Here is a 27,477-nt window from a genome sequence, read left to right on the forward strand (position 1 = left end):
TTTGCTGCAGGCATGATTCACGGTAGTGAATAAATTATTGCAGGAATTAAAAGGAAGCTAATCGGGAAACAGCCCCGGGAGAGCAACAATTACCGGCTGCGGTCTGTGCTTCATGCGAAGGACTCGAACCACACGCTCACCTTTAACGAAAATATATGAAATAATTATTGCAAACTAAATTTGTCAGAACGAACGTCGTCAAATTTATTGCGCCGCCCTTAGGCTTACGATGCAATAACTTCAAGGCACCATTGTACGGGCGCACTCTTCGACCAGGCAACTTCGCTTGACTTTTCCCGTTCCAGTCTTCGGCAGTGTCTCCATGAAAAACACGCCTCCGTAAAGGCGCTTGTTCACAGCCAAGTTATCTGCCGAGAATAAAAGGTAAACGCTGTAGTACAATTTCACAGCGTTATTTTTTTTTTTTACGCAGAGAGGTGGTTGCTCAATGCTCAAATTCATTCTACGAGAAATTCATCAGCGCCGACCAATTCCACTTTTTTGTGACTACGGCGCGGTGAAACGTACCTGCTTCGGCAGTCGACGATGGCAACATCATAATTACGAAATTATGTATGGATGATTTCTCAGTGTTACACGTAGCTGTAATAACGGCAAGCACACAGCTTGAGTCACATTAATATAAATAGCTGCATAATGGTAGATGTTTGAGCTAGCAAGTACAACATTAACAAGGTTAAACTAGCGCGAAGCACACGGCAGGGCAAGAAGGCGATGAACAACACGAGCACTTTCGTTCCCCTCTGTTTCGCCATAGTTTAACCTTTCTTTTGCTAAAATAAAAAGTCCACAAACATACGGTGCAACTTTCCATGAGAAATCAGTCGCAGTTTACGACATGCAGTAAATGCTTTGTTCCTTTAACTGAAATTGTGTGTTTCAGAATTTTCCTGCCAGCTACTCAAAAGGTTGGTCGTGTTCTTGTAGCTAGCATTATACGGATTTTAATCTTTGTTATTGGTGCACTGTATCACTTTTCAATTTTATTAATATAGGAGATCCCGCCTGCGGTTTATACCCTTGGGACTTTTTTTTTCGTACTCTCTTATGTGCAAGTATGTACTATTGTATTTACTATAAAGTTTGATTATTTGCCTCCTTTAGACGATTGACTCAGGTGGTCGTGCTGTTGCATGCGGTATAGGAACGGTAAGCGCCGGACACGCCAAACGACTTTGTGCTTCAACTTCTACAGGTACTATAACATACTAAAGAAAGATGCCGCCAAGGCATCGCACAGTCAAATTCTTAATACCTTGATAATAATTTTTCTACACCGACACCAACTACAACTACTGAATTTAAACCAGGCGCTAAATAGGCGCCTTGTCCATGTATCCGATATCCGCGACTAGCAACACTTTGGATAATGTGCCCCCAAATTGGGTACCACAACATGTACTGACACTCGATTCAGTAGCTTCCCAACAATCCTCCATCACGGACTATGAGATAAATTTATTTATTTATTTATTTATTTATTTATTTATTTATTTATTTATTTATTTATTTATTTATTTATTTATTTATTTATTTATTTATTATTTATTTATTTATTTATTTATTTATTTATTTCTCAAATGCCCCTGGTGCAGGTATTACACGAGGAAAATTGACGAGAAAGTCAGTATGTTGACAGTATGACAGTAGTCAGAATATGTTGCAACATAGTTTCGGCGAGCAGATCGCGAAAGTAGTACTCAGTGTTATATTACTGCGCGATAGAGAAGGCTTCTCTATATATAGGAGTTCGCAGCAAGCGCCTTAATGTGAATGAGGAGTTAACCCCTTCGCCGCCATGAAAAAGCTAATCTCGCTTTCTAATGCATCAAGATAATAATGAGCATATTTGCAAGACATTCGCTCCTAGTGCCAAACGTTTGCTACCTCCCGCACATAGAAGTCACGGCGAAACAATAGCCACGTTCATGTTTTGACGCAGAAGATACAAGTCAAAACTATGAAAAGCACAACTAAGACCAGAATTTCTTAATTTAGTTCTATTGTCTAAGTCGGGCGGGCCTTGACTCTCTGAGGGGCGGAATAAACTTTTGTTCAACAAGCAGCACTTAAAACATGAATCGCAATCTTTCTCTTCGTAATAGTTTTTTTTTTCCTCTCCCTTCATACAATACGAACTGTGCTATTGTTGTATTTTCAACTGTGTCTTAAAAGTGCTTATTTCTGCGTGCTAACTTTTGCTCTTCTTATAAGGCATTTTCTGATTTATTCTAAGCCCTGCTGCAAGGCTGGCCTTTGTCTGATCAAACGGAGGCGATTGCTGTGGAAAGCGAATTCTAGTCTCAAGCAAAGCGTGAATTCTGGGGTGTCGGTGGATGCATTTGGTATGGCTTATACTGGCGATACCGCAGGCCGGTCCGACAAACCTCTTATCAGGACGCAAAGTATTGTAAAACTTTGCGTCACGGATAAACTGCTATCACGGATAGCCGAGAAAGGAAAATTTATCTTCTGTATTTGTGGTGGAAAGGGTGTTAGTAAGGAAACGAATACAGCCGAACCCGGATATATAGAATCAGAAAGGTATCACAAAAATTTTCGATATATAGTAATTCGATATATAAAATAATAGGCCCTGACGCAAACGGTGGCTTACCGACTGGTGCGTCCAAGGGCCGCTAACTTACTGCAGGTGACTCGGAAAAAAAAAGCGAGCACACTTTATTTACATGCAAGAAATTGCTGGATCACTTTCAGCTTGATTGCAAAGTTCAAGTTGATTCTTTTCTTTACACTTGCAGCGGCCATCGCTTGCGACTCACCCACACGATGACGCCACCAAAATCGGAAAGAAGGAATGTTCACATTCCAGGTAGCTCGTGGGCTAGCCGAACAGCTCGACGGGGCTCAACTGACTGCACATACAGCCTACACGGATCAATTGACTGCTCATTCTCTTCACCTCCAGGTGCCAGAAGACGTCAACGTCTACAAAGAAGTGCACTTTGAAGTCCTCGGCGTGGCGCCACGTTCGATATATCGAATGTGCGAGTGAACGGGTGCACCAGCCCTATCGATAAGCATGGGATTTTCAAGGATATTTTACAGCTGTTCGATATACGCAATAATTCGTTATAGGTGGGTTCGATATATCCGGTTCGACTGTAGAGACAAATCCAGTGGCTCTTGTTTCCATAAATTAGAGAATATTATTAAATTTGGTTTGTGTGGGTAATCTGCCCAAGAACCATTTTAAGACTGTCCATTGCATGTGTAAATGCACTTTCAAATCAGACGAAGTGGTTGCCGTGTTGTAAACAACAATCACTGCTATTAGCAAAATTCCTTATCTGTGTAATGCGATGAAACCCAAATAAATGGAGGACATTCGAAACGATGATTATTTCACGCCATAAGTGGCGCGAAGTCGAGTGGCCTTAAGTAGCTGGTGCGCAAAATGCTGTGCGTTAGCACTGTTTTCTAAACATCCAGGGCTGCACTCCATGTGACGTACTTGTTGTAGAGATACCGTAATTTTAAAAAACTTCGTAGCGCACTGTACCGTATGGCACCAACCTGAAATCGTTGCTTTGATCTTCTGGGCAATGTCATGAGCCTGATGTTCGTTGGTACTTGGCTGCTTGAGCACTACTACCGCAGCCGGTGCCTGTCCGTATTCAGGATGTGGCAGTACCCACTACGACAACCTCGGAGATGTACTCCGAGTGCTCTTCATAGAGCAGCTCCTCTAGTTCAGCGGGCACCACCTGAGTGTCCATGCACTTGATCATTTCCTTCAGCCGCTGTACAATGTACACCCTGCCATATTCGTCGTAGTAACCGGCATCTCCTGTACCGAAAAAATGTTGTTGTTGAACAGAGGCATGCATCTTCCAAACGGCGATAAAAAAGCTTGTATTAAGCAAATGGTACAGCGAACTGTTCCAGAATTATGCGGACAATGTTAGCACAGAATGTCAGTAAAGCTAGTGCTTGTGTTCTCGATGCACCTTAGGTCCAGCGCGAAAAAACAAAAGATGAGAAAGCAAACACAAAACTTGAGTTCTTTGTTCTGTCTCAACTTTCTCGGCTTTTGTTCCTTCAAGCTTTTGTTGTAAGATATGCTTTCAGACAACAATGCGAAGTAACTTTCACCACTGCGTCAGTTTAGTTCGCGTCAGATTCATGTCTTCACCGGCATTCAGTAACATCGCCGTAATGAAATTGGAAAAGCTGTACCGCCACTGTCATTATGCCGTGCTGTCAACACGAGCAACAATGTGCGTGGAGCAGCACTTCATTTCGGAAAATATTGAAGGGTAAAAAAAAAGTACTTCCTCGTCGTCGCAATAGTGCTCCGACTTGACAGCTCGCTCCGCACTCTAGGAATGCCACTTACACGGACAGAGCTGGGCAGAGGCACATGATGCTGATTGAGAAATTACCTGGTCATATTGCTTCCTGGACGGGCTTCACAGGCAAATAAATAAAAATATGAGTTGCACAGTCATATTTGTCTAAGCTAACACATCAGTTAAAAATAATTGGTCCGAGTGTATTAAAGTTACTGTACCTGACTTGCACCAGCCTTCTTGATCGAAGACCTCGGCCGTCTCTTTTGGCCTCTTGTAGTATTCCTTCATTACCGTTGGAGTGCGAAAGCAAATCTCTCCAACCTGGTTCGGTCCAAGCTTCTTTCGCGTCAGTATATCGACAACCTGCGAGGAAATATTTAATAGCTTGACCCCAGAAAATTAAAAAAAACACTATCAAAGCTCTCTTTCTCAGCATCAGTTTTGTCAAGCAACTCGCCAGCGATGATTGTCGGACAGCTCCGCTGGTCTACCTGCAAACCCACAAGAACCTTCTGCTGAGATGAGGCGGTGAAGGTCTATTCCCTTCGAAGTGCAATAAAATAGTAATCAATATTAATAATATTTTAGAGACACACTTTTGTCATCTTCCTGTACAAAATGTTTATGTGCATAAATTTGTCAGGCCATCGAGAGAGGCTTCAGTAGAACAGAACACGTACGCCCTCAGGTCGTACTCTTTGTGGGTCTCCCAGCTAAACTCCACCAAGCCTATAAAAACAGAAAAAAAGGCTCTGATATATCATTGAGGTCTACGTCGTATGGCCATCTCTTTCCTACTGTAAGAGGGATGTTTGTTATCGAATTACCCGGCTATTTAGAAAAGATTTGATGTAGGAGTTTAAGCGTTTTCAAGTCATGGCGTACTTTCCTTGATAAAACTGTTAGTGCACCTCAAATCATCCCATTCGGTCGTTTTGATCACGCTTCGGCCTTCGTCATTACTTTTTCTACGCTTTACTCACTGCGCGCGGACTGCGAAAAGCCGCGTGATTGCACGCCTGCGCGCCGCGAAACTAGAGGTTGCAAAAGGTATTTCAAGGATCCAACTTCGCTCATTACCTGACTCGGCAACCGCCTGGTTATTGCGTAGGCTACGAACATCACGTGGGACACGCAGCAGGTGATTATTGGAAGCCCGCACCAACAACGTTCCGATTTGTGTGTGATTTGGTTAAGAATGGAAATAATCTTCGAACCGATGCCGCACTAAGCAATGCTACATTGTAAATGAGCTGATGACGCGCCTTTGATGCCTTCACATCCTCCTCCCGCACGTTTCCCAATATGCGCCAGAATCGACATGCGGTATAATTCTGAGAATTCGCAGCCAACACTCCTCACATGAAATGCGCTGAAAACATTTCTGCTGACAACCTTACCCGTATCTGCTGGTTGTGAAACATTTATCTTTCTGTTTCAGCGGCTTGCACATTTACAAGCAAGAGAGAAACACACATGATGTCTAGTCGTCGCATTGCTCGTCTGTTTCCAAAGAACATATGCTTTCCCCACTCGGAAATGCACAATGTCTGCTAAGTAGATGCGGGTTCTAGTCCGGCAGCGTCCTTACGCGTACCTGCCACTGCAGCTACTTCTTTTGAACAACTTCACTGGCTTTCACATACCATGATGATAATGATGTGTGGTGTTTAATGGCGCAAGGGGCACCTATGGCGAAAGAGCGTCATGACATTGGGTAATGCATTGTATATGTAATGTGTATGCAATTATCAAATGAGTTGCAAATGGTAGACGTAATAAGGTTGCCAAGAGGGCTGCAAACTGGTCGCAGTAAACTGCGTAAACTATATAAGCATCAAAATATTGACAATAACTCACGATATGAACTATGAACATAAAAGTTTCGTTGCGAAGAAGTGATACAAAATGCATACAAGCACTACTGTCTCCACAGCACTCTTGAAGTCAAGGGCTGAGAGACATGTGCCGTGAAAACTTATGGTACTGCAGTCTCGAAGGCGAAACTGTCTTGCACATGACTCGGCCAAATTATTTTTACAATATTAACGTCATCAAAAAGCGAGAAACTGTTTTCAAGTGAAAAGCGAGTTTGTGACTAAGAAAAAATGCTGGGTGCAGTGAAATATGCTGACGATACGAAGAATGAAGCTATTTTTTACGCTCAATTCCTATTTCCCTACCCTGGTCGAGGACATGGAAAGATGGTGAGATCATTCGGACTTATAGTTTCGTGCTGACCATGTACAATGTGGTTCTTGTGAAAAGACTTTCAATTGCATAAAAGAACTGAATGTTTCATCGATGCGTCCCCTCTTCAGGGAGCGATCAAGTAGGGGGAAGAGCATTTGCCATATAAACCTTGGAAAATTCGGCGGCGATGGTAGCGACCTGCCACCGCGTCCTACAACGGGATGCTACAAGGTTGGAGGAATGCCAGCAGATGCCAGCCATGCATCGCCGTAATAAGCTGGCATAAAATACCCAAGGTTGGATAACTACACCAGGTTAACCCTTGCCGCCCAGAAATTTGGGAGGGAGTAGAAGTGAATAGAAGACAGGAAAGATGAAAAGGCCAGAGAAAAAAAGAAAGAAGATTGAAGAGGGGGACAGGAAAAGGTGGCTGCCAATTTCCTCCAAGTGGATCAGTCTGGAGGCGCCCTCTATGTTAAGCAGAGACCGAAGAGGTGTGTTGACTCTGCCAGGGGGCCTCGGAATCGGCTCAACCCCCAGGATCCTCCTTTCTCGACACACGGCTAAGCCACGCACGGCTACACGCGGGAGGGTCCAATACTCATGTGCTCGGGTACGTGGTGTCGACAAACGCTAATGACCTGCTGACGCAGACGCCCTCGCCGGGGCTTTGACATCCTAACGTCTGTGCTTCACAACGCTTCGGCATGAATCGTTTTGTTTAGTGAGGAATGAGCAGCGACGTTTGTACTTGGGCCCGCTCATATCCGACTTGCCAACAGTACAGTGAGTGGTGCCACACTCCCACCAAGTTGGCGAAGTTCGCTGTTCCCGATACCCGTTTCAAATCAGTCCAGGTAGATACCCTAGGACCATTCGCGTCTTCCGAAGGGCTGTGCTATATTCTTACCAATATGGACAGATTCGCCCGTTGGCTTAGGGCGACGCCATTACAAGACATTGCGGCCGAAACCGTCGTTCCGACCCTTGTTTACATATAAATTGCCCATTTAGGCCTAATGTCCGAGATAAATACTACTTGCAGATTTGCCTTCCGTGTAATGGCCCAATTACGTTTCGATAATACCTTCTGAATATCCTGATAATGCTCGTTTGCTCATCTTCTAGGAAAAAAACGTTCTCTAAGATGTTCCAACTAACACGGCCCCTGTGGTTCTCTCGCAACAGAAGCCAGTGATGAGCGCTGCACTTCAAGCAAGAGAAGATAAAATGCGACTCCAAGAGAGTTCCTCTTCCGTTCAGCAGGCATAACTGTTAATCAAGCTTGTATGTAATGCATTACAAGTAACGAAATTACTAGAGAACGTTACACTTTTCTCAAATTTTGTAACGAAAGCAATGGATTTCAAGAGTCATTTTATAGTAATTTCAGTACATAACATGGTAACTAATTACGTTCGTTCGTTACTCTTCTTTCTTTAGCGACCAATCTTTAAGTGCGCATAGCGTCGTGTCCTGAGCCCACGTGCCTTTCCATTAAAGAAAATCTTGTAGTGCACCTTCTCGCACCACATCGTATTCTTCAAATGTGTTTTCAAATCACAGCTTTCTTAAAGTGACATTAACTCCCTTGGTAGCAAGCACCCTTTCGTAAGGGCTTGCCAGGCTACGGGAGTTCGCTATGGCACGTGCACATGAGGACAAAGGCAATGGTGCAAAAACATCAGATGACTCTTGTAGACTCACCTCTTAACCGTGGTATTAACTCGGGAATTTAACTGCCTAATGACGGTTAGTTAAATTTTTCACTGTATTTATAACGATAATCTGCTGCATTTCGGCATTGAACAATTGTATTCTGCTCTCATTCTCGGTAACGAGTGAAAGCTGGCTGTTAATAATGACAATAAATCTCCAAAGAACGTTAGCAACTTCCTTGCTTCCACAGGTGAACTTTCAGTGGAGTTCGAGTAAAACTGGATATGACTGAGTTCACGCACGCATTCTCACTAACGGGTAATGGCCCATTCAAATTGCAGGGCTTCCTATTTGAGCCAATTTTATGTGCAACTCATGACTTCTTTGTTGTCGTTGTTGTCGTTGTTGTTGTGTTGTTGTTATTTTCAGCTCGCGTACGTAAATCCACAAATGCGCTTATTCGGTTGTCGACAATAAATAGAAATAAGGAAAGCTTCCGATTAATCAAGTAAAAATATAATTACGGGCAGCGAACATCGGTAATTGCACAAATGTTTACGCCAGCTCATGAACCATCTCGGCATTTCCAATGTCAAACGTCTGCCTTGCATTCGGAAATCAACATCTTGGTACAGCGGTATTGCCACTCACTCGAGATTGCCAGCATGGCGCATGCTGTACCGAACCAAAGCATGATTAGATGTGTTCCCGCAAGGGTCTCCCATGCCAGAGACATATCTACTCTCTTCCCCGTTCGAGCGCTCCACGTGTGCATGTCGCGTCTTCCTGCTGTACTTTCGTTCGCTTCATCTTCGACAACACGTGATCGCCAGCAGTACTTGACCAAGTGTTCTCCAGTATTCGTGCATCATCCACCAAGGCTCAGCGATGAGAAACGCCTCGAATATTTGGCACTCTTCGCGACTTTGCATATGTGATTTCCTGAGTAAATCTCACTCGGCCCTCTCCCCTGGGGTTGTTCACCAGCGCACATTTCCTGTTAGGTAGCCTAGTGAAGACGTTTTCAATAAGTGCCAACAATCGCGACATCGTAGTGCCCAGTGCGCTTCTCAGTCAGACCAATCTTCTCTCCATGCATCTTTCAGCACCACTGCTATTATTCCGCGCTCGACCACTTCCCCCTCCAAGCAATTAGAGCCGGCACTCGGCCTCTCGTCGTACCGTTCAGTAGCCCAAGCCTGTCCGAAAAAACAATGCAGATTACGGCTAGCCGCAATCTGCACGCAAGAAAAGAAAGAGAGGATAGCGATTTTAAAAATATACAAGTACAAGTCCCAATGACAACTACATGGTGATGCTTTTATTGAGTACTCAAAGGGCCTAATTTGCGCTACTTGGATGCACCCACCTTGATTTCCGACGATGGAGCTGGGAATCCAACGTCTATGCCAGTGACCGCGTGAATGGAAGGTGAGCATACGATCCCCATAGACTCACTCATAGCGTATGCGTTCGTCAGACACTCAAAGTCGACAAACGCGCTTTGCGCTTCCTTGTAGGCTTCTGGAAACACGCCGCCTCCGATGCTGATGCGGCGGACTCCCTTGAGCGGGTTTCCCGAGCTCTTCATCTCGGCTAGAACCGCCCGTAAGTGTGCCGGTGGAACACTAATGGCGGTCACCTGAATGGAAGAAATAAGATTGTGAAGTAAGCTCTCAAAATGGAGGAAATGGAAGTGGGTGGCGCTGCCCTTGCGATTTTTCGCTCTGGCACTGAATCCTAACCACTAGCCTGACCGAGTTAGGATCATGTGTCAGCCAGCGGCTCAGATGATCTTTTGATGTATCTTACCTGTGTCAGTTCTGCCTACGTGTACGACGGAAACGAGAAGCAGGAAGGTGGAGAGTGGAGACGGTCGCGTAATGGTTAGCGTGCCCAGCTCCCAAATTCCCATTGCTGCAGTTACACGGGCTCAAATCCCGCCGGCGGTGCTTGTGAAGAAAGCTTTCTGTGCCCGCTGGTGATGGTGAAGCTCAGAATGAGGCGGCGACCTGACGACGACGGTCCTCGTCAGCGTAGCAGAATAAACGGTCGTACAAGGCCAACCAAGTTTTTAGCACTTTACCGCTGCCGCAGTAAAACACAACAGCGGCCAGTGTACCTGATTTGGGCACGGTCAACCGATGTGTTTGGCACTCTTAACCCAGAGTGTGATACGCAGCAGAAACTCACGTTTACGGGTACCTGTCATTATATTGCATTATGAAAATATCAACCTTTAAATGTGCGTCTACGTAACAATTTTGTGGCGCTCGTCTCCTTTTTGCAGAGGGTATAAAATCGTTTAGATAAAGAGGGAGTTTGGAAGTTTTGGCTGCAGTTGGACAGAAACATAATCCATTGATAAAATTGGACTGCACTGCCGATAGCGTTGACCAACGCACGACTAATAGAAGAAAAAGCTTATTTCGAGTCTTCGAATGTAGTTTGTACTTTTGATTTATAACGAAAACGGGAAAAAACTAAAAAAGACTTATAAATACGAATTCGACCCTGAATCACGCAGGAAGTTCGAAATATTCACTGCAAAATGTAGTTTGCACTTAGTTTGCCCTATAGCTTCCATGTGTACCATGTTTTCCAGTTTCTGCTCTGGTAAAGAAGAAATCTACGAGCAACTGTAACATCTCCAACGTTACACAGGAGTCGACTGGCATTCAAGCTAGGACACAGCCCTCTGCGATTTTATGCATTTCATGCCTGTTGGAATTAAGGCAAGAAATTTGAGCAAAACGATTGTTCTTACAATCCTTTAGGTATACCATTACATTCGGCGTGCTAAAATCAGTCCTTTGCCCGGCCGCCAATGCTATGGTTTGAAATCACATTCTAATACATATTTATTGCAAGATTTTCTAATCGCTAGCAAGTTTACTGCATATAAGATGTATATTATCTTGTTTCACTATACTGAAAAAATTCATTACTACTCGAGCGAGAGGCTTCTGAAAGAACGACGCGTAAGTAAAATGTTCGGCAATCTCTATGGTATACTTGAGTGATTTAGACCCAGTGATAAAGCATCCAAGAAGGAATAACAGACGTGTAAATGGGGTTTATAGCACACATCCGTCAATGCGCTTGAAAGTTGGATTCACATCATCCACATACACGTTGCAGACGATCCCGTTAAATTCGCTAAGCACGCTGGTCATGATCGTCTGAAACCATGCACCAGAATTTTTCCAACCGAAAGGCAGGCGGTTGTATTCGAAAATGTCTGAGGGAGTAACAAATGCCATGAATTGTTTGTAGTCTTCTAGTAGCGGGATCTGCCAATACTCTTTGCAAAGGTCGATGCGGGAAAACCATGTACATTCGCCTGTCTCGTCAATAGTATCGTCGATTCTTGGCATCGGGTACAGGAATAAATCACTCTCACGGTTGCAAGCCTATAATCAGTGCACATCCTGAAGGTTCTATCATCTTTGGGCACAACTATGATCAGAGATACAAAGATGGTTGTTGAGGGTCGAATAATTTCAGCATATGCAAGCCTTGTAACTTTTCTTTTAGCCATTTCTTTTTTTTTTTCATAGAAGACCTCATGGGGCTTTCTTTTAACCGGTGTCGTGTCGCTGAGCTTGAATGGAATTCACTTACTTTCGCTGCCGGAGGGTAAACTTCGATGCATATCAGCTCTGAGAACTGTGTCGGTACATCCGAACTCTCCCTGACCAACTTGAGACGTGTTTGAGAGTCTGCACACATTCAACTGGAATGTCCCAACCAGAATGTCTACAGCGACCTAATCGCGCCATTACATGTTTATCTTTAATTTCTTCATGTCGGGGCATGCCAGTACAAATTAAAAGCGGCATGATGAACGAGCAGTGCTTGTACAGTTGTTTTCATTGCTTTAAATTCCACGCAACACGCATGTCCACTTGTCTAGTACTCAAGAACTTCCATCATAAATGTGTACATTGACAACTTTGCCGCTGAAGACTTGATCTTGCGGGATCAGTAGCGAAATAACTATGCTAACTGAAGCTCCAGTGTCAATTAATACTACAATGACGTTTCCGTTGACGCTCATCTTTGCGTACAGTAGGCCTGCAGCGGACTTCGTCAAGTAAACACTTTCTTTCGGTGTCTCCAAAGAGAATGAAAAGTCCGGGCTTACCAGCTCCTTTACTTGTCTCGGGTGTCGAGTCCTCTGTTTGGATGAGTCATTTTCAGCATAATTTGTTGTAGGGCTGCAGCTAGGACACGTGATCTTTCCAGGATGCAATAGTATAACTTCGACTACTGAAGTTGCTCTTGGTCATTGTCTAGTAAAAGGTCATCGGGAACGTCTTTCATTGACTCTAGGAGTTCATCCAATGTCGCAGCTCGTCTTGTCATGATTAGGCACTGATAATCCTGTGTCATTCCAAAAACAATCAATGGCACGATTGATGATTCCCGCAGGTCGGGGTCGGCGCGTTGCAAAAGCAAACGTTTCTCGTAGAAGTAGTTGATGATAGATCCTTCTCGGTGCTTGAATGCAATGGCTTTTTCCCAGCACTCTACTGGATCCAAGGCGAAAGTTCGCAGAAAGCTAGCTCACCATTCTACCCATGGTACATCCTTGTTGATCGGTATGCACAGCTCGAACCACTTCTTCGCATTTCATAAAAGGAAATGACGCATATTATAGATGTGGTCACAGTCTGTGGTCCAATTGTTCGGCGAGCATGCATATTCGTAAATGTGAAGCCACACTGACGGGCTTGACGATGTCCCATCGAAAGGTTCGGGCTTGATAAAGTTCTTGCACCGTCTCCTTTGTTGATCGGAGTCTTGATGACAACATAGTCAGAAGCTCTTGCTGTCGCTGCGCTTGCTGTTGCTGACGTTTCAAAATATGTTGTATGAGATGGCCGGCAGCTTGAGTTTCGCTTTTAACTACGCTTTGGCTACTCGAACTGTCAATCCCGCGTTGGAAGTCAGTCACGCGCATATTCACTCTGATTGAGCCCATATAGATTCGAGATTCTCAAGCGCTCTATCTGCTAAGAAGGCTAAGAAGTCCGTTGTGCTGACCTTTTCAGGTAACTCGAAGGCATTGTCTCCACCTTCCTGGTAGTTCCTCACCAGTAGGCGGCCATCTTCATGTGAGGCGATGGTGAATGACACCCACATGGTTCGAAACTGTTACTGAGCCAAAATTTAACATTCCGTTTAATAAGACATCATTAAAACAAACTTCTTCCTCTTGTGCTCTTTTGGTATCTCCTGTGCGCTTCTTTATTCTCTTACACGAGCGTTACATCTATCCATTCGTTACAATATTGTACAGTGTAGTTGTCGGCGATGGAAAGGTGCTAAGCGACAAAAACGCAAGGAAGTCATGTACTGTATTTATTCAATGTACGAGTCAAGAATGTATAGTAAGGTCCCAGGTTCACAACACGGACGTTGGTGCAGGGTACAACAAGGACGACTGACAAGCACAACTAATTCCGGTGATGTGAGGGCAATCCAGGTGTGTCTGTCACATAAAGGTTTGTGGTGCTGCTATTAACCGGTTAAGTGGGCACAAGCGATTTCACTTGTGGGATCAGCCGAGGCAGCACCACGATGAGCTTCGAAAGTCGTATCAAAGATTGCATCTAAAGCCGAAAGTATATTCAGAGGAAACATGCATGCCTAGTATGTTAGTGTCGACAAAAACAAAAAGTGGTTACTAACAAGCGGTTTTATAGAGCGAGGTGTTAAACGCGAATGCCCCAAAACACAGGGAAACTTTCCTACCCCGATGATCAGCGGAAATGCACAACAGCAGCATGATGACTAGAGTGTGATCTCAATCACACTCTAGTCGTCATACTGCTGTTGTGCATTAAGGTCTTTGCATATCTTTGTTGTGTCTAGCACGAGCGAGTTGTGCCTGCGATGTCAATGAAGAGATAGCGGTGAGCTAAATTTGTAATAAGTACTCGAGAATCGCCATATTGAACACCTATGCCGTGTTAAAGCCTGAGACATCTGTTGCGCCGATGGCGGTACCTTACCCTTGGGCGTATCTGGCAACCCCAGGGATAGACACGCACTTTGCGAAAATGAACACAGGGAAAGGGTCAAGTGAGTGCAAAATAAAATAGTTCGGCAGCATGTTACACTCCTGTAACACGTGAAGGCGAAAGCCTGCTGCACACTTGGTTACGCGCCGTCTCGCATCGTCGCGTTGCTGCTTTCGCAGTTCACCTTGTTCGGCTCGTTTTCACGCTTAACTGCGACTTCGCGTGCTCCTATAGCGGAGGCAGACTCGCGCCAACGACGTTTCTCAGGACAGAACAATTTCCCAATACGAACTACTGACTACTTATGGAGAAATCCTCGAATACTACAGAGATGCTCGCTATAAATACTCTCCACCTGACAAATCATTAAAGAAACACCAAGCAACTACATGGAGACTTCTACAAACAAGCACCTTCCTTACACCACTACTCATGCACGGAGTACACCCACAGTCATACTCATCACACTGTAAGACATGCAATACACCACGTGCAGACCTCCATCACATTATATGGGCATACCTATCAGCTCCAAACAATATCAGCCAGAGCAAAAAATACACTGGTAAAATAAAAACCCTGAGCAGTGGGAGGCTATATTGCTCAGCCGATGCCCAGAAGACCAGCTGTGGGCTGTCTGGCTGGCGAAGGACGCCGCTATGGTACAAGGCCTGGCCTGCGTCTGACGGAAAGGGGAGTTCTACGGGACTTGCCTCCCAGTCTCTTTGTTCCCCTTTCGAACCCAGCAGGGACTCTTCAGTAAAGATATTTTTTCTCTCCCTCTCTCTGCGACTTTATGTTGTGTCCTCTCAGCAAGGGTTTGAAACGTATGCTGTTATGTGTGGCTGCATGGGGGATTTCAACGAGAGTATGCACTGTTCGCTTCGCTTTGCTGAGCGCTTGCAGCCTCAGCTTTACGGCGGTATGGGCTCTTGCATGTTATCTTGCTTACGGCGGTATGAGCTTACGGGGGTATCAGCCATTGAGAAGGTCACGTGTTTATTTTTGTACCACTAGACCACTAGTTTCTGTAAGTTCTATGCGTTAGTCCAATGACTGTGTGCACTGTTGGCTTCACTTTGCTGTGTGCTTGTATCGACTGCATTACGAGAGGGATGAGCCCTTGCATTTTTGCTTGCTTAGGGGGGTATGAGCCATTACTGATGATGACAATTTTTGTAGCACTGTACCGGATGACGCGTTTTTTTTTTTCATGGCCATCGGCGGTATGAGCTCCTTAAGGCTTTTGGCCTTAATACATAAAGGCCATCGGATGGTATCTCAATAGTCTGAAGAAGACAATCAGGTTGATGGACGGCTTTTTCAAGCACTGGTAGAGTTCATACGAGGCGACATGACGACGCACAACATAGTATCATTACCACCATCATCAGCCTATCTTTATGTCCACTGCTGAACGAAGGTCTCACCCAGCGATATCCAATTACACCTGTCATGCGTTAGCTTATACAAACTTGCGCCTGCAAATTTCCTAATTTCATCACCCCACCCAATTTTCTGCTGCCCTGGATGGTGCTTCACGCTAATGGTCCATCGGTTATCTACCTTTCGCATTACATGGCCAACCCAGCTCAATTTCTTCCGCTTAATGTCAACTAGAATATTGGCTATCCCCGTTTGTTCTCTGATCCACACCGCTCTCTTCCTGTCTCATAACGTTACGCTAAACATGTTTCGTTCCATCGCTTTTTACGTAGTCGTAAACTTGTTCTCGAGCGTCTTTGTTAACCTCCAAGTTTCTGCCCCATATGTTAGCACCGGCAGAATGGAATTACTGTACACTTTTCTTTTCAACGACAGTGGTCAGCTCCCAGTAAGGATTTGGCAATGCCTGCCGTATGCACTCCAACCCATTTTTTTCTGTCAGTTTTCTTCTCATGGTCAGTGTCGCCTGTGAGCAATTGACCTATATAAACATACTCCTGTACAGATTCTAGAAGCTGACTGGCGATAATGAATTCCTGTTTCCTTGCCACGCGGTTATACATTACCTTTTTCTTCTGCATATTATTCAACTCTTCTCTTGCATTTCCTTGGTTAAGGTCCTCAATCATTTGGTGCAGATCATCTGCAGTGTTGCATAAGAGAACAATGTCATCTGCAAACGAAGGTTCCTCAGATATTCGTCGTTGCTCCTCACTCCTAAGCCTTGCCACTTTAATAGCTTGGATACTTCTAGGCATTCCGTGAATGGCATTGGGGAGATTGTGTCTCCTTGCCTGTCCCCTTCTTTGGATATAAAACTTTCTCATTTTTGTTGTAGAAAACCAAGGTAGCTGTGTAATCTTTGCAGATGTTTCCTAAGGTATTCCGGTATGCATCCTGTACTCCTTGATTAAGAAATAATCAAATTGTCTCCTTGGCTGCGGATATCTGCTCAATCAGATGCCTTTTCATAATCTATGAAAGTCCTATAAAGAGGGTGACTGCAATCAACAGATTTCTCGATAACCTGATTGTTGATGTATATCTGATCCATTTTAGAATATGCCTTCATGAAGCCAACCTGTTATCTTGGTTGATTGAAGTGAAGTGTTGTCCTGATTCAATGGGAAATTGTCTTAGTGAATATTTATAGAATACTGAAACTGCGCTAATGGGCCTGTAATCATTCAATTGATTCGTCCCCTTAGTATGAATTCGTATATGTTGACATTCTTCCAGCTCTCTGGTACACTTGACGTCGTGAGGCATTGCATATTGAGGGGCCGCAAGATTTTCAAACATAAAATATTCTATATATTTGATTAAATCTACAGTTATCCCACCTTCTCCTGTCGCTTTCCCCCAGGTTACGCCTGGCAACGCCCTTCTAACTTAATCACTAGTTATAGAAGGAGCCACTGCATCCTGTTCATCACTGCTTCAAATGTCATCGAATATCATCAAAATTGCTGATGACATTACCGTGATTATCTTACAGTGCATGCATCTTGTCTTGTCCTTATGTCAAGTTTTTTTTCAGACTAATTTCATGCTGCGACCATTTTTACCGCTTCCTCAACCTTTCCCACGTTGTAATTTCTAATATTTCTTACTTTCATCTTGTTGATCAATTTTGACCGTTCTGCAAATTCTATCTCATCTCTTGAGTCGGACACTGCAATGCTTTGCCGTTTCTTTATTAGGCCCTTGTTACTTGTGAAAGCGCACCTACTGGTTGCATTGGTGCCCTACCTCCCACTTTAATTGCCGCTTTTGAAATCAGCCTAATTACGGTTTCATTCATTACCTCTATGTTGTTTCATCTTTCTGTTGTAAAGCTGAATATTTGTTTTCGAACACCAGCCTGAATTCGTCTGCTTTTACCCGTATTGCTCCTGCGTTCGCCTCTTTCTTTTTGATTAATTTTACTCTTTGTCTCTTCAAATTGAGATAAATTCTATACCTTACTAACCTATGGTCACTGCACTTTACCCTACCTAACGCTACTACCTCTAGCTATATGATGGGATCAGCAGAGAGTATGACAGGTATTTCATTCTTGTTTCTCCATTAGGATTTTTCGAGGTACACTTCGTCTTACTGCGCTTCTTGAAGAAGGGAATCGTTATTCTGGGCCTATGCCTTTCCACAATTTCTAACAATACCTCTCCTGTAAAGTTCCAAGAATCGATGCCGTAATTGCCAATTGCTTGTTCTCCAGCCTGCTTTTGCCCCACTTTTGCACTGAAGTCGCCCATGGCTACAGTATACTGAGTTTGCACCTTTCTTATAGCTAATTGAACATCTTCATGAGACTGTTCTATTTCTTCATCACCGTGACTGGAGGTTGGAACGTAGGCTTGTACTACCTTTATTACATGCCTCCTATTTATCTTTATTATGACCACTGCTATCCTATCATTAATACTGTAGAATTTGTCGATGTGTCATGTGATATCCTTATGAATTAGAAATCCTACCCCGTACTCTCTCTCATCTGGAAAACCTCTATGGCAGAGGACGTGGCCGTCAAGTCCGCACTCTATAAGCCTCACCAGTTCTTCCAACCCCCCCCCCCCTCACTATGGCCTCTAATATCCCAGGCATTGTTTGATAATAACGGAAAACTTGCAAAAAAATGCACCATAGACACGTGACAAGCAAGCGGTAGTAGTTTGGGCCTCACGCGGTCGCCCATCCGTCCTGCATATGTGCTGCGTGCGTGCGTGCGTGCGTGCGTGCGTGCGTGCGTGCGTCTGTTGAATGCCGTGGAACGTTTACAGAAGCAACGCCGTTCCCTCTGCCGTACCTTCGCAAACCTAACGAGTTACCGTTACAGTTCCACCGACCCATAATGGAACGGTGGTGTTCCTCCGTTCCTCATAAAAGGAACTAGTTCCAGGAACGCCGTTCCGTGCAACGCTGGTTATCAGGGCTACAAGTATGCAGTTTGTCGCAGAAATTTCATGCTAGCTCGGCTCGACGTAGGGTCCACAAATGGTGTGACAAGACTCTGGTAGGAAGACAGAGGAATATAGTGGCAGCTGTCCTTCTCCCTAGGGAGCGGAAGCGCAGGAGCCCCGAACATCTATGATTGCGGCGGGCTCTAACTGCGCACGGCACTCTCGGGCACCACTAGCACAGGGGTCCTTCACTACCCTATAGTGCCCAAACACTGTATGCGAAACAAGTGGGCCAACTAAAAATAAGGAACGAGCACAATTTCAAAATTAGACCCTAACCCCTACTAGATTTAATACAAGTTCCGCATGCATACAAGCGTATAAATGCGGGAATAAATGCAAGTTGCTTATTTGGTTACGTGATTTCTGCGCCGTAGGGTCTATGCGTGGTCTGCTGCGCGCAAAAGACGTTTCATGTGTTTCCCAAATACAGCCTACCAGTTTTTTTTCCTCGGAAAGGTATGCAAAGCTTGTGGAAAATGCGATTTGATGGACCACGACGTTGTACCAATCATTTCTTCAAAGCTGCATTTCATTCAAACCGCTGTAGCCTCAAAGGTATTTATGATGAAGGTGGCCTTGACCAGTCTGGTACCTCATCTTGGTGAGGTGCTTGACCTTACCACCCTTCTAAAGCGCGATGTGCATTTTAGTCAAATAATTTCCACTGGAAGTTTGAACACTGCATGTGATTACGCTTCTTAAAGCTGCGTGATAGTCATTGTGGCCACCATTATTAATTATGCACATATCGCGGTTATTTTATTGTGTTACTATGTCCGTCCTTGTCGTCATTAGTTTGCTTATCAGGTCTCGTTGCTTTTAAATGTTCCTGTAATGAATACCGCGAATGGAAAAAACAAGGCTAATTGGCTGAAACGTAATATCCTAGACTGACAATCTGTTGGTCGAAAGTTCGAATGCTTGCGGCGCACTGAAAATATTTCTGCCTTCATAATTTTCTCGAAAAATATTTTTACATTCTAGCGACGACCCGGTGGACATAAAAACCACCAGATGAGCGAGACCATAACAAACGCTGTAAAACATGCACAAAGCTAGCAACAAAATTACTAAAATGGCAACACTGAGCGGAATTCAATAAGCTGAAGAAATTAGCAGCATCCGCTTTTTTTATTTCTGGAAGCATATATGAACTCCTAGGCCGGCCGGCTTCCTGTCTTTCATTACGTTCAAACATCTTAATTTTTCGGTTAAAAATAGTTAGGCAATTTTTTGTGATGACTTGTCCAATGACTACCTCGAGTCATTTAATATGTATGCCTGTGTGATAACAACAATACAAATGAACTGGTTTATTTATTTATAGTTTCGAACACATTTCCTGAAAGACAGTGTACATGTGTATTATATTTATATTTAAGCAGCCCCCTCCCAACCCTATTGTAGCGTCAAATGGGTGCTGAGGGGTTTTCAAATGAATAACCAAATGTAAAAAAAAGCTTAGGCTTCGATCAGGTGAAGGATGTTGTCAGACATATATAGTTCAACGGGCACATGCAAAGTTTGCCGCTCTTGTACCTTGTACTGACTGACGAGCTGGTCGATGCGTGTCAAAGTGGCGCCGGGTGTTGCCATAACGGTGGTGGCGCCCAGTAGCACTCCGAAAGTGATGCAGTTGAAGCCAGAGCCATGTGTTATAGGCGCCGCATTAAGAACCACGTCGCTGGCGCCCCAGGGTAAGCAGGGCCTGTAATTTTAGCGTATCCAAGAAATGGTTGTTTGACGTATGGAAGCTCATTTATATGCTTCATTTATTTTCCTTCGATCTTGAAAGATTGGCACTCTAGCAGATTCCGAATTATTTAGGAACTATATTAGCTCGTACCGCGATGGGTTGTAAATGTGTAGTGAGAACGCATCGGTGTAGTGTAGAATTGTAGAAATATCCCCTTATTTATAGAGATACTTTACGGGTTCTGACTTGTGAGCTTTGTGTAAGGGGTTGGAGAGTTTATAAGGAGCAATCAAGAATATATACAATAGAAAGGAGAAACACGACAAACTTTCGGTTTTTAAGGAAATGCATAAAGATGTACACATAAATGAAGCAATATACAATGTTATAAGGACGAAGACAAAATTATGTAACTTCATAAGCAGCAATACCTATAGCCAAGAATACATTTTACTGCCGGAGAAACAGCTCATATCCAGCAGCTTCCTAAAGATTACATTTCCTTGAACATTTGCTATCTCATCAGGAATCTTGATTCCACAGTACAATGGCACATGGTCATACAGATGTGTTAAATGCGTTGGTGGGACCGCAGAGATTCTGAAAATGGTATTGTTGTGCAGACTGCGGGAACTGCGATGAGGTCTAAGAAACGGCAAAGAAGAGGAATGTTTGCTGTCGATGATATAGTTACGTGCAACTGATGCCCAAGGCTATTTACACTTTATTTACAGGGAAGATAACGGTGGCCAAAATGGCGATGCTATAGCAAGCGGGAACCCGTCGTCTTCCTTCTGTGGTGGCGGCTGTTCCGTATCTTCACCCCCGGCATTAGAAGCACCATCCCGGTGCTTAAGCTACACATCCGTGGTGAAAGGTGTGTGGTATGGCTTAAGTCTCGCCACGTGAACGATGTCACTTGCAGCTGACGATGACGCTGAGAGGTTGGCGGGGATGATTTCATACGTGACATCGGTCACTTGTCGCACCACACGGTATGGGCCAGTGTAGCGCGACAGCAGCTTTTCGGAAAGGCCCACACGGCGGATGGGTGACCAGAGAAGCACCAGACAACCCGGAGAAAAGTGCACGTCGCGATGGTGGCAATCCTAGAGGCGTCTCTGATGCTCCTGTGAGGCCTCGAGACGGGTGCGGGCGAGCTGGCGTGCGTGGTCGGCGTGTGCGATCACGTCGCGGGCGTAATCAGTGGCTGAACGTGCGGGCGAGGGCAGCAAAGTGTCCATGGGTAACGCGGGTTCTCAACCGTATACGAGATAGAATGGCGAATAGCCGGCGGTGTCGTGAGGCTGTGAATTATACGCGAACGTCACATATCGTGAATGAAGATCGCAGCCGTGGTGGTCGGCCGCAACCTATAGTTCGAAAGCATGTCGGTGATGGTCGAGGCGCTCCATGACGCCGGTGGTCTGTGGGTTGTAGGACGTGCTGAACTTCTGCTTTGTTGAGCAGGAGCGGAGGATGTCCTCTACGACTGCCGAGAGAAAGCTACGGCCACGGTCAGTGAGTAATTGGCTCGGAGCACCGTGCACTAAAATGATGTCTTAGAGAATAAAGTCAGTGACGTCAGTAGCACAACTTGTCGGGAGGGCTCTGGTGATTGCCTATCGCGTAGCGTAATCAGTAGCGATGGCGACCCATTTATTTTCCGAGTCCGAGAGAGGAAATGGTCCAAGAAGGTCTAGGCCAACAAGAAGAAATGGTTCGGGTGGGATGTCGATTGGCTGGAGACATCCAGCTGTAAGTGTGGAGGGCTTCTTCCGGCACTGACAGGGCTCACAAGCGGCAACGTAGCGCCGCACGCAGCGGGCGAGACCCGGCCGAAAGACGCGACGGCGTACACGGTCGTATGTGCGCGAGACGCCCAAGTGCCCATCAAAGGGAGCGTTGTGAAGTTGGCGGAGGACAATCGAACGCAGGTGTGATGAAATGACGAGCAGAAGGTCAGGGCCGTGGGGATCGAAATTGCGGCGGTATAATTTCTCCTTGAGGAGAAACATCCGGGGAGAGGCGTCACCAGGCGTTGACTCCACACGGTCGATGAGGACTCGTAATGAAGGATCGCGGCGTTGCTCGTTGCCAATTTGAAGCAACTGTGACACAGAGAAAATGGAAGCGATGGCTTACTCATCGGCCGGTTCGTCGACGGGGTAGCGAGACAAACAATCTGCATCCTTGCGCAAGCATCCCGTCTTATATACCACAGAAAATGTGTGATCTTGCAGGCGTAAAGCACAGCGAGCGATTCGTCCCGTGGGGTCTTTGAGTGAGGATAGCCAGCAGAGAGCGTGGTGATTAGAATAAAAGAGCGTCGGAGAAGTTCAGCAGCTGCGGCAGTGGCGAGCTATATGTCCAATGCGGCGGCAGTTAAAACAGATCGGCTTGTTGTCCACGGTTCGCCATTCGGACGGTTTGCGCTGCCCATAAGAGGAATAAAAGCGGGATGGATGCGTGCGGTAAGCAAGAGGTTCTGAGGGCACGGAACGAACGGAATTCAGGCCGACGTTGGACGACTCTTGACGGATGACGGCCTGGATCAAGGAGATCGTCGCCGGAGAATGATCAGGTGACGGGAATGAGGGAGCCGCCGGTTGGGCTGCTTCGACCTCACGACGAATGATGCGCGTCAAGTTGCCGCAACGCGACGGCTGGTGGAAGAGGTCGTCACAGGATGACGTAGCAGCTGTGTTGGGAAGTCGCGTGATGTGCTGGGATACCCGGCGGCTTTTAGCATGCTCGAGACGGCGGCACTCCTTGAGGATCGTATCGATGCTGGTGACGTTCGTAAACACCAGTAAATTGAAGGCGTTGTCAGCAATGCCTTTGAGGACGTGATTAACCTTATCGTCCTCCGACATGTTCGGGTCAGCCTTGGCACAAAGGACCAAGACGTCGAGAATGTACGACACGTAGGACTTGGTCGACGTCTGAACACGTGTGGCAAGGGCCTGCGTGGCATTGAGTTGGCGACCGAACGGATTGCCAGAAAGGTCGCGGAGCTTCTCTTTCAAGAGATCCCAGCTCGAGATCTCCTCTTCGTGAGTCTGGAACCATGCCCGTGGAGCTCCGTCGAGGTGGAAAAGAACGTTGGCAAGCATAACAGTCGGATCCCACCTGTGACTGGTGCTGACACGTTCGTATAAGCGGAGCCAGTCGTCGACATCAGGACTGCCGACTCCGGTGAAAACACCAGGATTCTGAGGGGGGGAAACAGAAACGGTCGGAGCTGCAGGGGGAGACGCTTGCGTAGATTAAGTGCGGGCAGCAGGAGCCGATGCTGCAGTGGCGCCATTGCGACGGCTGCGAAGCTACATGACGGTTAGGGGGAACGTCCGCACTTCCACCAAATAATGTTACGTGTAACTGATGCCCAAGGCTATTTACACTTTATTTACAGGGAAGATAATGGAGGCCAAAATGGCGACGCTATAGCAAGCGGAAACCCATCGTCTTCCTTCTCCTCAGTGTAGCCACACTGTGGCGGCGGCTGTTCCGTATCGATATTGTTCAGCAGAGAATGAAGCCAAATTTTGCTACGAGAATCCATAGGAAGTGATGGCGATTGTTTGATGCTCCTCACGCTATTATGTCTGCTGAAATCGTTGAAGATGAAGCGTGCGGCGTGGTTCTGAACTGTTTCTAAGAGCGGATAGGATCGGCTTGTGCACATGACCAGATGAACGATGCATATTCGAGTTTAGGGTGCACATAGGTGAATATGACTGCTGAAAGGAAGGGCGGAGGTGTCGCAAGGATTGCGCTTTAAGCAACCTAGCATACGAGACGCGTCAGCTTTTACCTTCTTAATATGAGTGAACGAAGAGGTTGGTTTTGAGGTGGACGCCTAAATACTTGTAATGAAGTTGGATAGACAGGAATATCATCAAGTAAAAAATACAACGCAGAGGTTGACAGGCTTTGATTGATTAAGTGCACCTAAACTAATACTGCATTTAAAGACATCAGCCAAAATGAACCCCAGGTTGTTATGAAATAGAGATCTTGCTGCCGAGCGTATGATCTAGCTGTGAGTAGATTTTGCGAGAGATTATGCGATTGTCAGCGAAAGGGCATATAGACGACGTGATTCTAAAGAACTTACGCGTTTGCAGTGAATAGCCGTTGAAATGGTCCTGAAACGAATTTTCCTAAAATGTAAGGAGCACACTGAAACGGGTGCATGCCTGTGAGTGGCGATTATTGCGAAAAAAAAATATTTCATAGCGCAGCTCTTAGGCGACCGTACCTGCGCCGGGCGGCGGTGGCGGCAGCGTAGCCGAGCGAATGATCGCAGCGAAGGATGAAAGAGTGAACGCGGAGCACGGACCGCCGGAGATGAATGACGCGAGAAGGAAAGTGGAGAGAATGGTGCAGCGGAACCATGAGGCGGAAAGCGGAGGAGGGTATGGCGAAAGCAACAGAAGAAAAGCGTAGTGCGGTGACGATGCCTGCGAGATGGCGCCAGAGTAGTGGGCGTCTTCTGGGAGGTCTGTCTGCAGCGGCTGCTGTGAATCGTGCCCACGCGTCACCCACGTGCTGGCGCTCGCTATCTCCAGATTAGCGGGGCGGTCGCGCCACACTTCGCTCCGTTTGCAACGTGCCGCACGAAGGCAGATTGTCCGCGCCAGCCAATATATCACGAAACTAAAACACGTATTAGAGCTGCACACAAATTTCGCATTAGGCAGTATCGTAATCGTCGGTGATTTTTTTAACAAACAAACATGCTTGCTTGCCAATTCACGCTCAACTCGTCGGTTTGTCCGAGATAGGGTGGCGCCAATAGTGATGCCCTGCCTAGGCCTTTTTTTTTTCGTGGGGCGCTTAAGGCAGCCTTTCGTGGTTGACGACTGACAAATGTGCCCTTCCGATACAGAAATACTGAGCAACAAAAGCAATGACCTCCTCGCTGACCTGTACGCTCTCATTCATGCTCTGGGGGAAACAAAAAGGAATGGGCTAGCGTATAGCCAGGAAACTAGATGAACATTTTGCTGCCTATATAAATCGTATGTTTAGTCGGTCCAATTTTTCAGTGCCTCCACCGCAGGCGGCATGTTTTCTCAGAGTATTTTAATCTCGTGTCACGCGCAGGAAGCAGGTCGCCTATAGCGACGTCTTTTTTCCGCGTGTACAGGTCACTTCGTTCCATGATAAGTTGCTTCGAGTAAAGTGGCACATCCCGCCTGTCGATAACCCGCAGAAAGTTATTAGCAAATTTGGAATACAAGATAAAGACAGGCATGGACTATTTGTGCCGTCTCGCAGCCTTTAAACTCTATGCCGTCTCTAAGCTGTTTCCGCGCAAATTGTACTTTCCGAATTAATGGAGAGCCTACGCTATTAATAATGAAAGACAATTCACTGCCTGTAATTCACTCAAGATGAATTATAAAGTAGATATGAGCTATCGTGGTTTGAGGCTTGACTGAAGGGAACAAAGGCTTCACATTGCGTACGTATTCCCGGAACGCGTTTTCCAATTGTGACTGAAGCAGACGCTTAAATTTCGCACTTCAGTCATAAATTCCTTATCTACCCTATTCATTCCACCAGGCATAAATATCACGAATTAACTAATCGACTTACTGTAAAAAAAAAGAAAACAACGATTGGGTCAGCAATACAGATTTGAGCCCTGAGACCACGGATAACGGCATCATCGAAGGCATTGATTTCCTCTCTGTTGAGAAGGTATCGATCACAAAGGTGAAAAACAAGCCCCTATCATCTCTTATTCAGCAGCTGAAGAGTTAGTAGTCTTCTAATGCATTCTCTTCAGAAAAGGGCCTGACGCATATAACTCATACACAGCCCTCGAATCATATATCAACGGCAAATGATTATTTGAGGTATTTGTTTGTCATTCGCGATGGATACTGATCCCGACGTATACAGGAAAGAACAGCGCGTAACGCCGGTACTTGGCTCCCTGTTGAAGACATTTTAAAACTAACTACTCCACACGAAGCTCCCACTCACTGCAAAATACGAGATAATAATGGTGCGTACCGCCACTGAGCACAAGCGACTAGCAGTGGATATAAATTTGTGGTGTAAACCCTATTACTTGCCAGTATGAGAAGCGGGCCCAATTCACAAAGCTCTTCTTTCGTAAGTGTTTCCTTCGAATAGCCGGCCGCCTTAGCTAATGTTATGTCCAGCGTCAGGATTGGCTGAAAATTTATCTTACGAACAATTCAATCGTAAGACGGTTTTCTAAATTCGGGCACAGGCCTATATGCTCTTCTACGTCGCACCACGGCTAATTTTCTGTCAAGATTCTATTCGATATTGTTTGTTGAATTTACCACCTTGCTTGTAAACCTTGTCTGTACTAACACTGAAAGCCACTCTGCCAAGAAAAAAAGGGATCTCGCTGTTGACCTTGCATGTCCGACTCGGATATTCCTCGCACGTCGATTGGACTTTAATAAGGCCGCTCGCTCAACTTTTCTTTTTCTTTTTCGACACGCGCACTTTGCGCATACCGAATAGCAGATGCAACTCAGTCAATAAACTTACTAGCATGTGTGAGCGCCTTTATCAATTCTCGATTTTTATGCACTACTGACGCTGTGGGGGAAACAGGTAAATTACACATGGATGCCTTATACGAGCTATACTGAATGCTTTTCAGCCGTTTAGTTTCAGTTCGGTGCAGAAATTTGGGGAAATTCTCTATACTGATGAAATAAGGAGAGTCAGCTTTTCGTAAGTCTGGCAACGGTGACGAACTGTTGGCACAACAGGATCCATGTCTCGCAAGGAAATACGGCGTCCGTGCGTGCATGCGTGCGTGCGTGCGTGCGTGCGTGCGTGTGTGTGTGTGTGTGCGTGTGCGTGTGTGCGTGTGCGTGTGCGTGTGCGTGTGCGTGTGTGTGTGTGTGTGTGTGTGTGTGTGTGTGTGTGTGTGTGTGTGTGTGTGTGTGTGTGTGTGTGTGTGTGAAAGAGAGGGAAACGGTTAACTTTTACAACACTTCTTTAATGATTACCCTGGCGAAATTTTATGTGTTCCTGTGTAAAAATCAGTTCCGAGGGACTCGTTTATTCATATCGCGGTAATTAGCGAAGTTAATGTCACAGCAACTATTCATATCACCTAGCCTTTGTAGGATAACTTCGAAGACATA

At 45.5% G+C, this 27,477-nt stretch overlaps 1 protein-coding gene across 1 annotated transcript in view; it reads right to left on the reverse strand.

Annotated features, from left to right (window-relative positions):
• Positions 1–206: 206 nt before the first annotated feature.
• The window catches only part of LOC119441677 (uncharacterized), a 35,454-nt gene continuing 8,183 nt past the window's right edge, over positions 207–27,477 (reverse strand). Inside the window, 6 exon segments of the mRNA XM_049661517.1 lie at positions 207–368; positions 3,559–3,673; positions 3,675–3,832; positions 4,556–4,700; positions 9,559–9,831; positions 20,170–20,338. Coding sequence (XP_049517474.1) covers positions 241–368; positions 3,559–3,673; positions 3,675–3,832; positions 4,556–4,700; positions 9,559–9,831; positions 20,170–20,338 — 988 coding nt within the window. The 3' untranslated portion in view covers positions 207–240.

The sequence above is a fragment of the Dermacentor silvarum genome, chromosome 2 (genome assembly GCF_013339745.2).
Source record: "Dermacentor silvarum isolate Dsil-2018 chromosome 2, BIME_Dsil_1.4, whole genome shotgun sequence".
In the NCBI taxonomy this organism is placed as follows: domain Eukaryota; kingdom Metazoa; phylum Arthropoda; class Arachnida; order Ixodida; family Ixodidae; genus Dermacentor; species Dermacentor silvarum.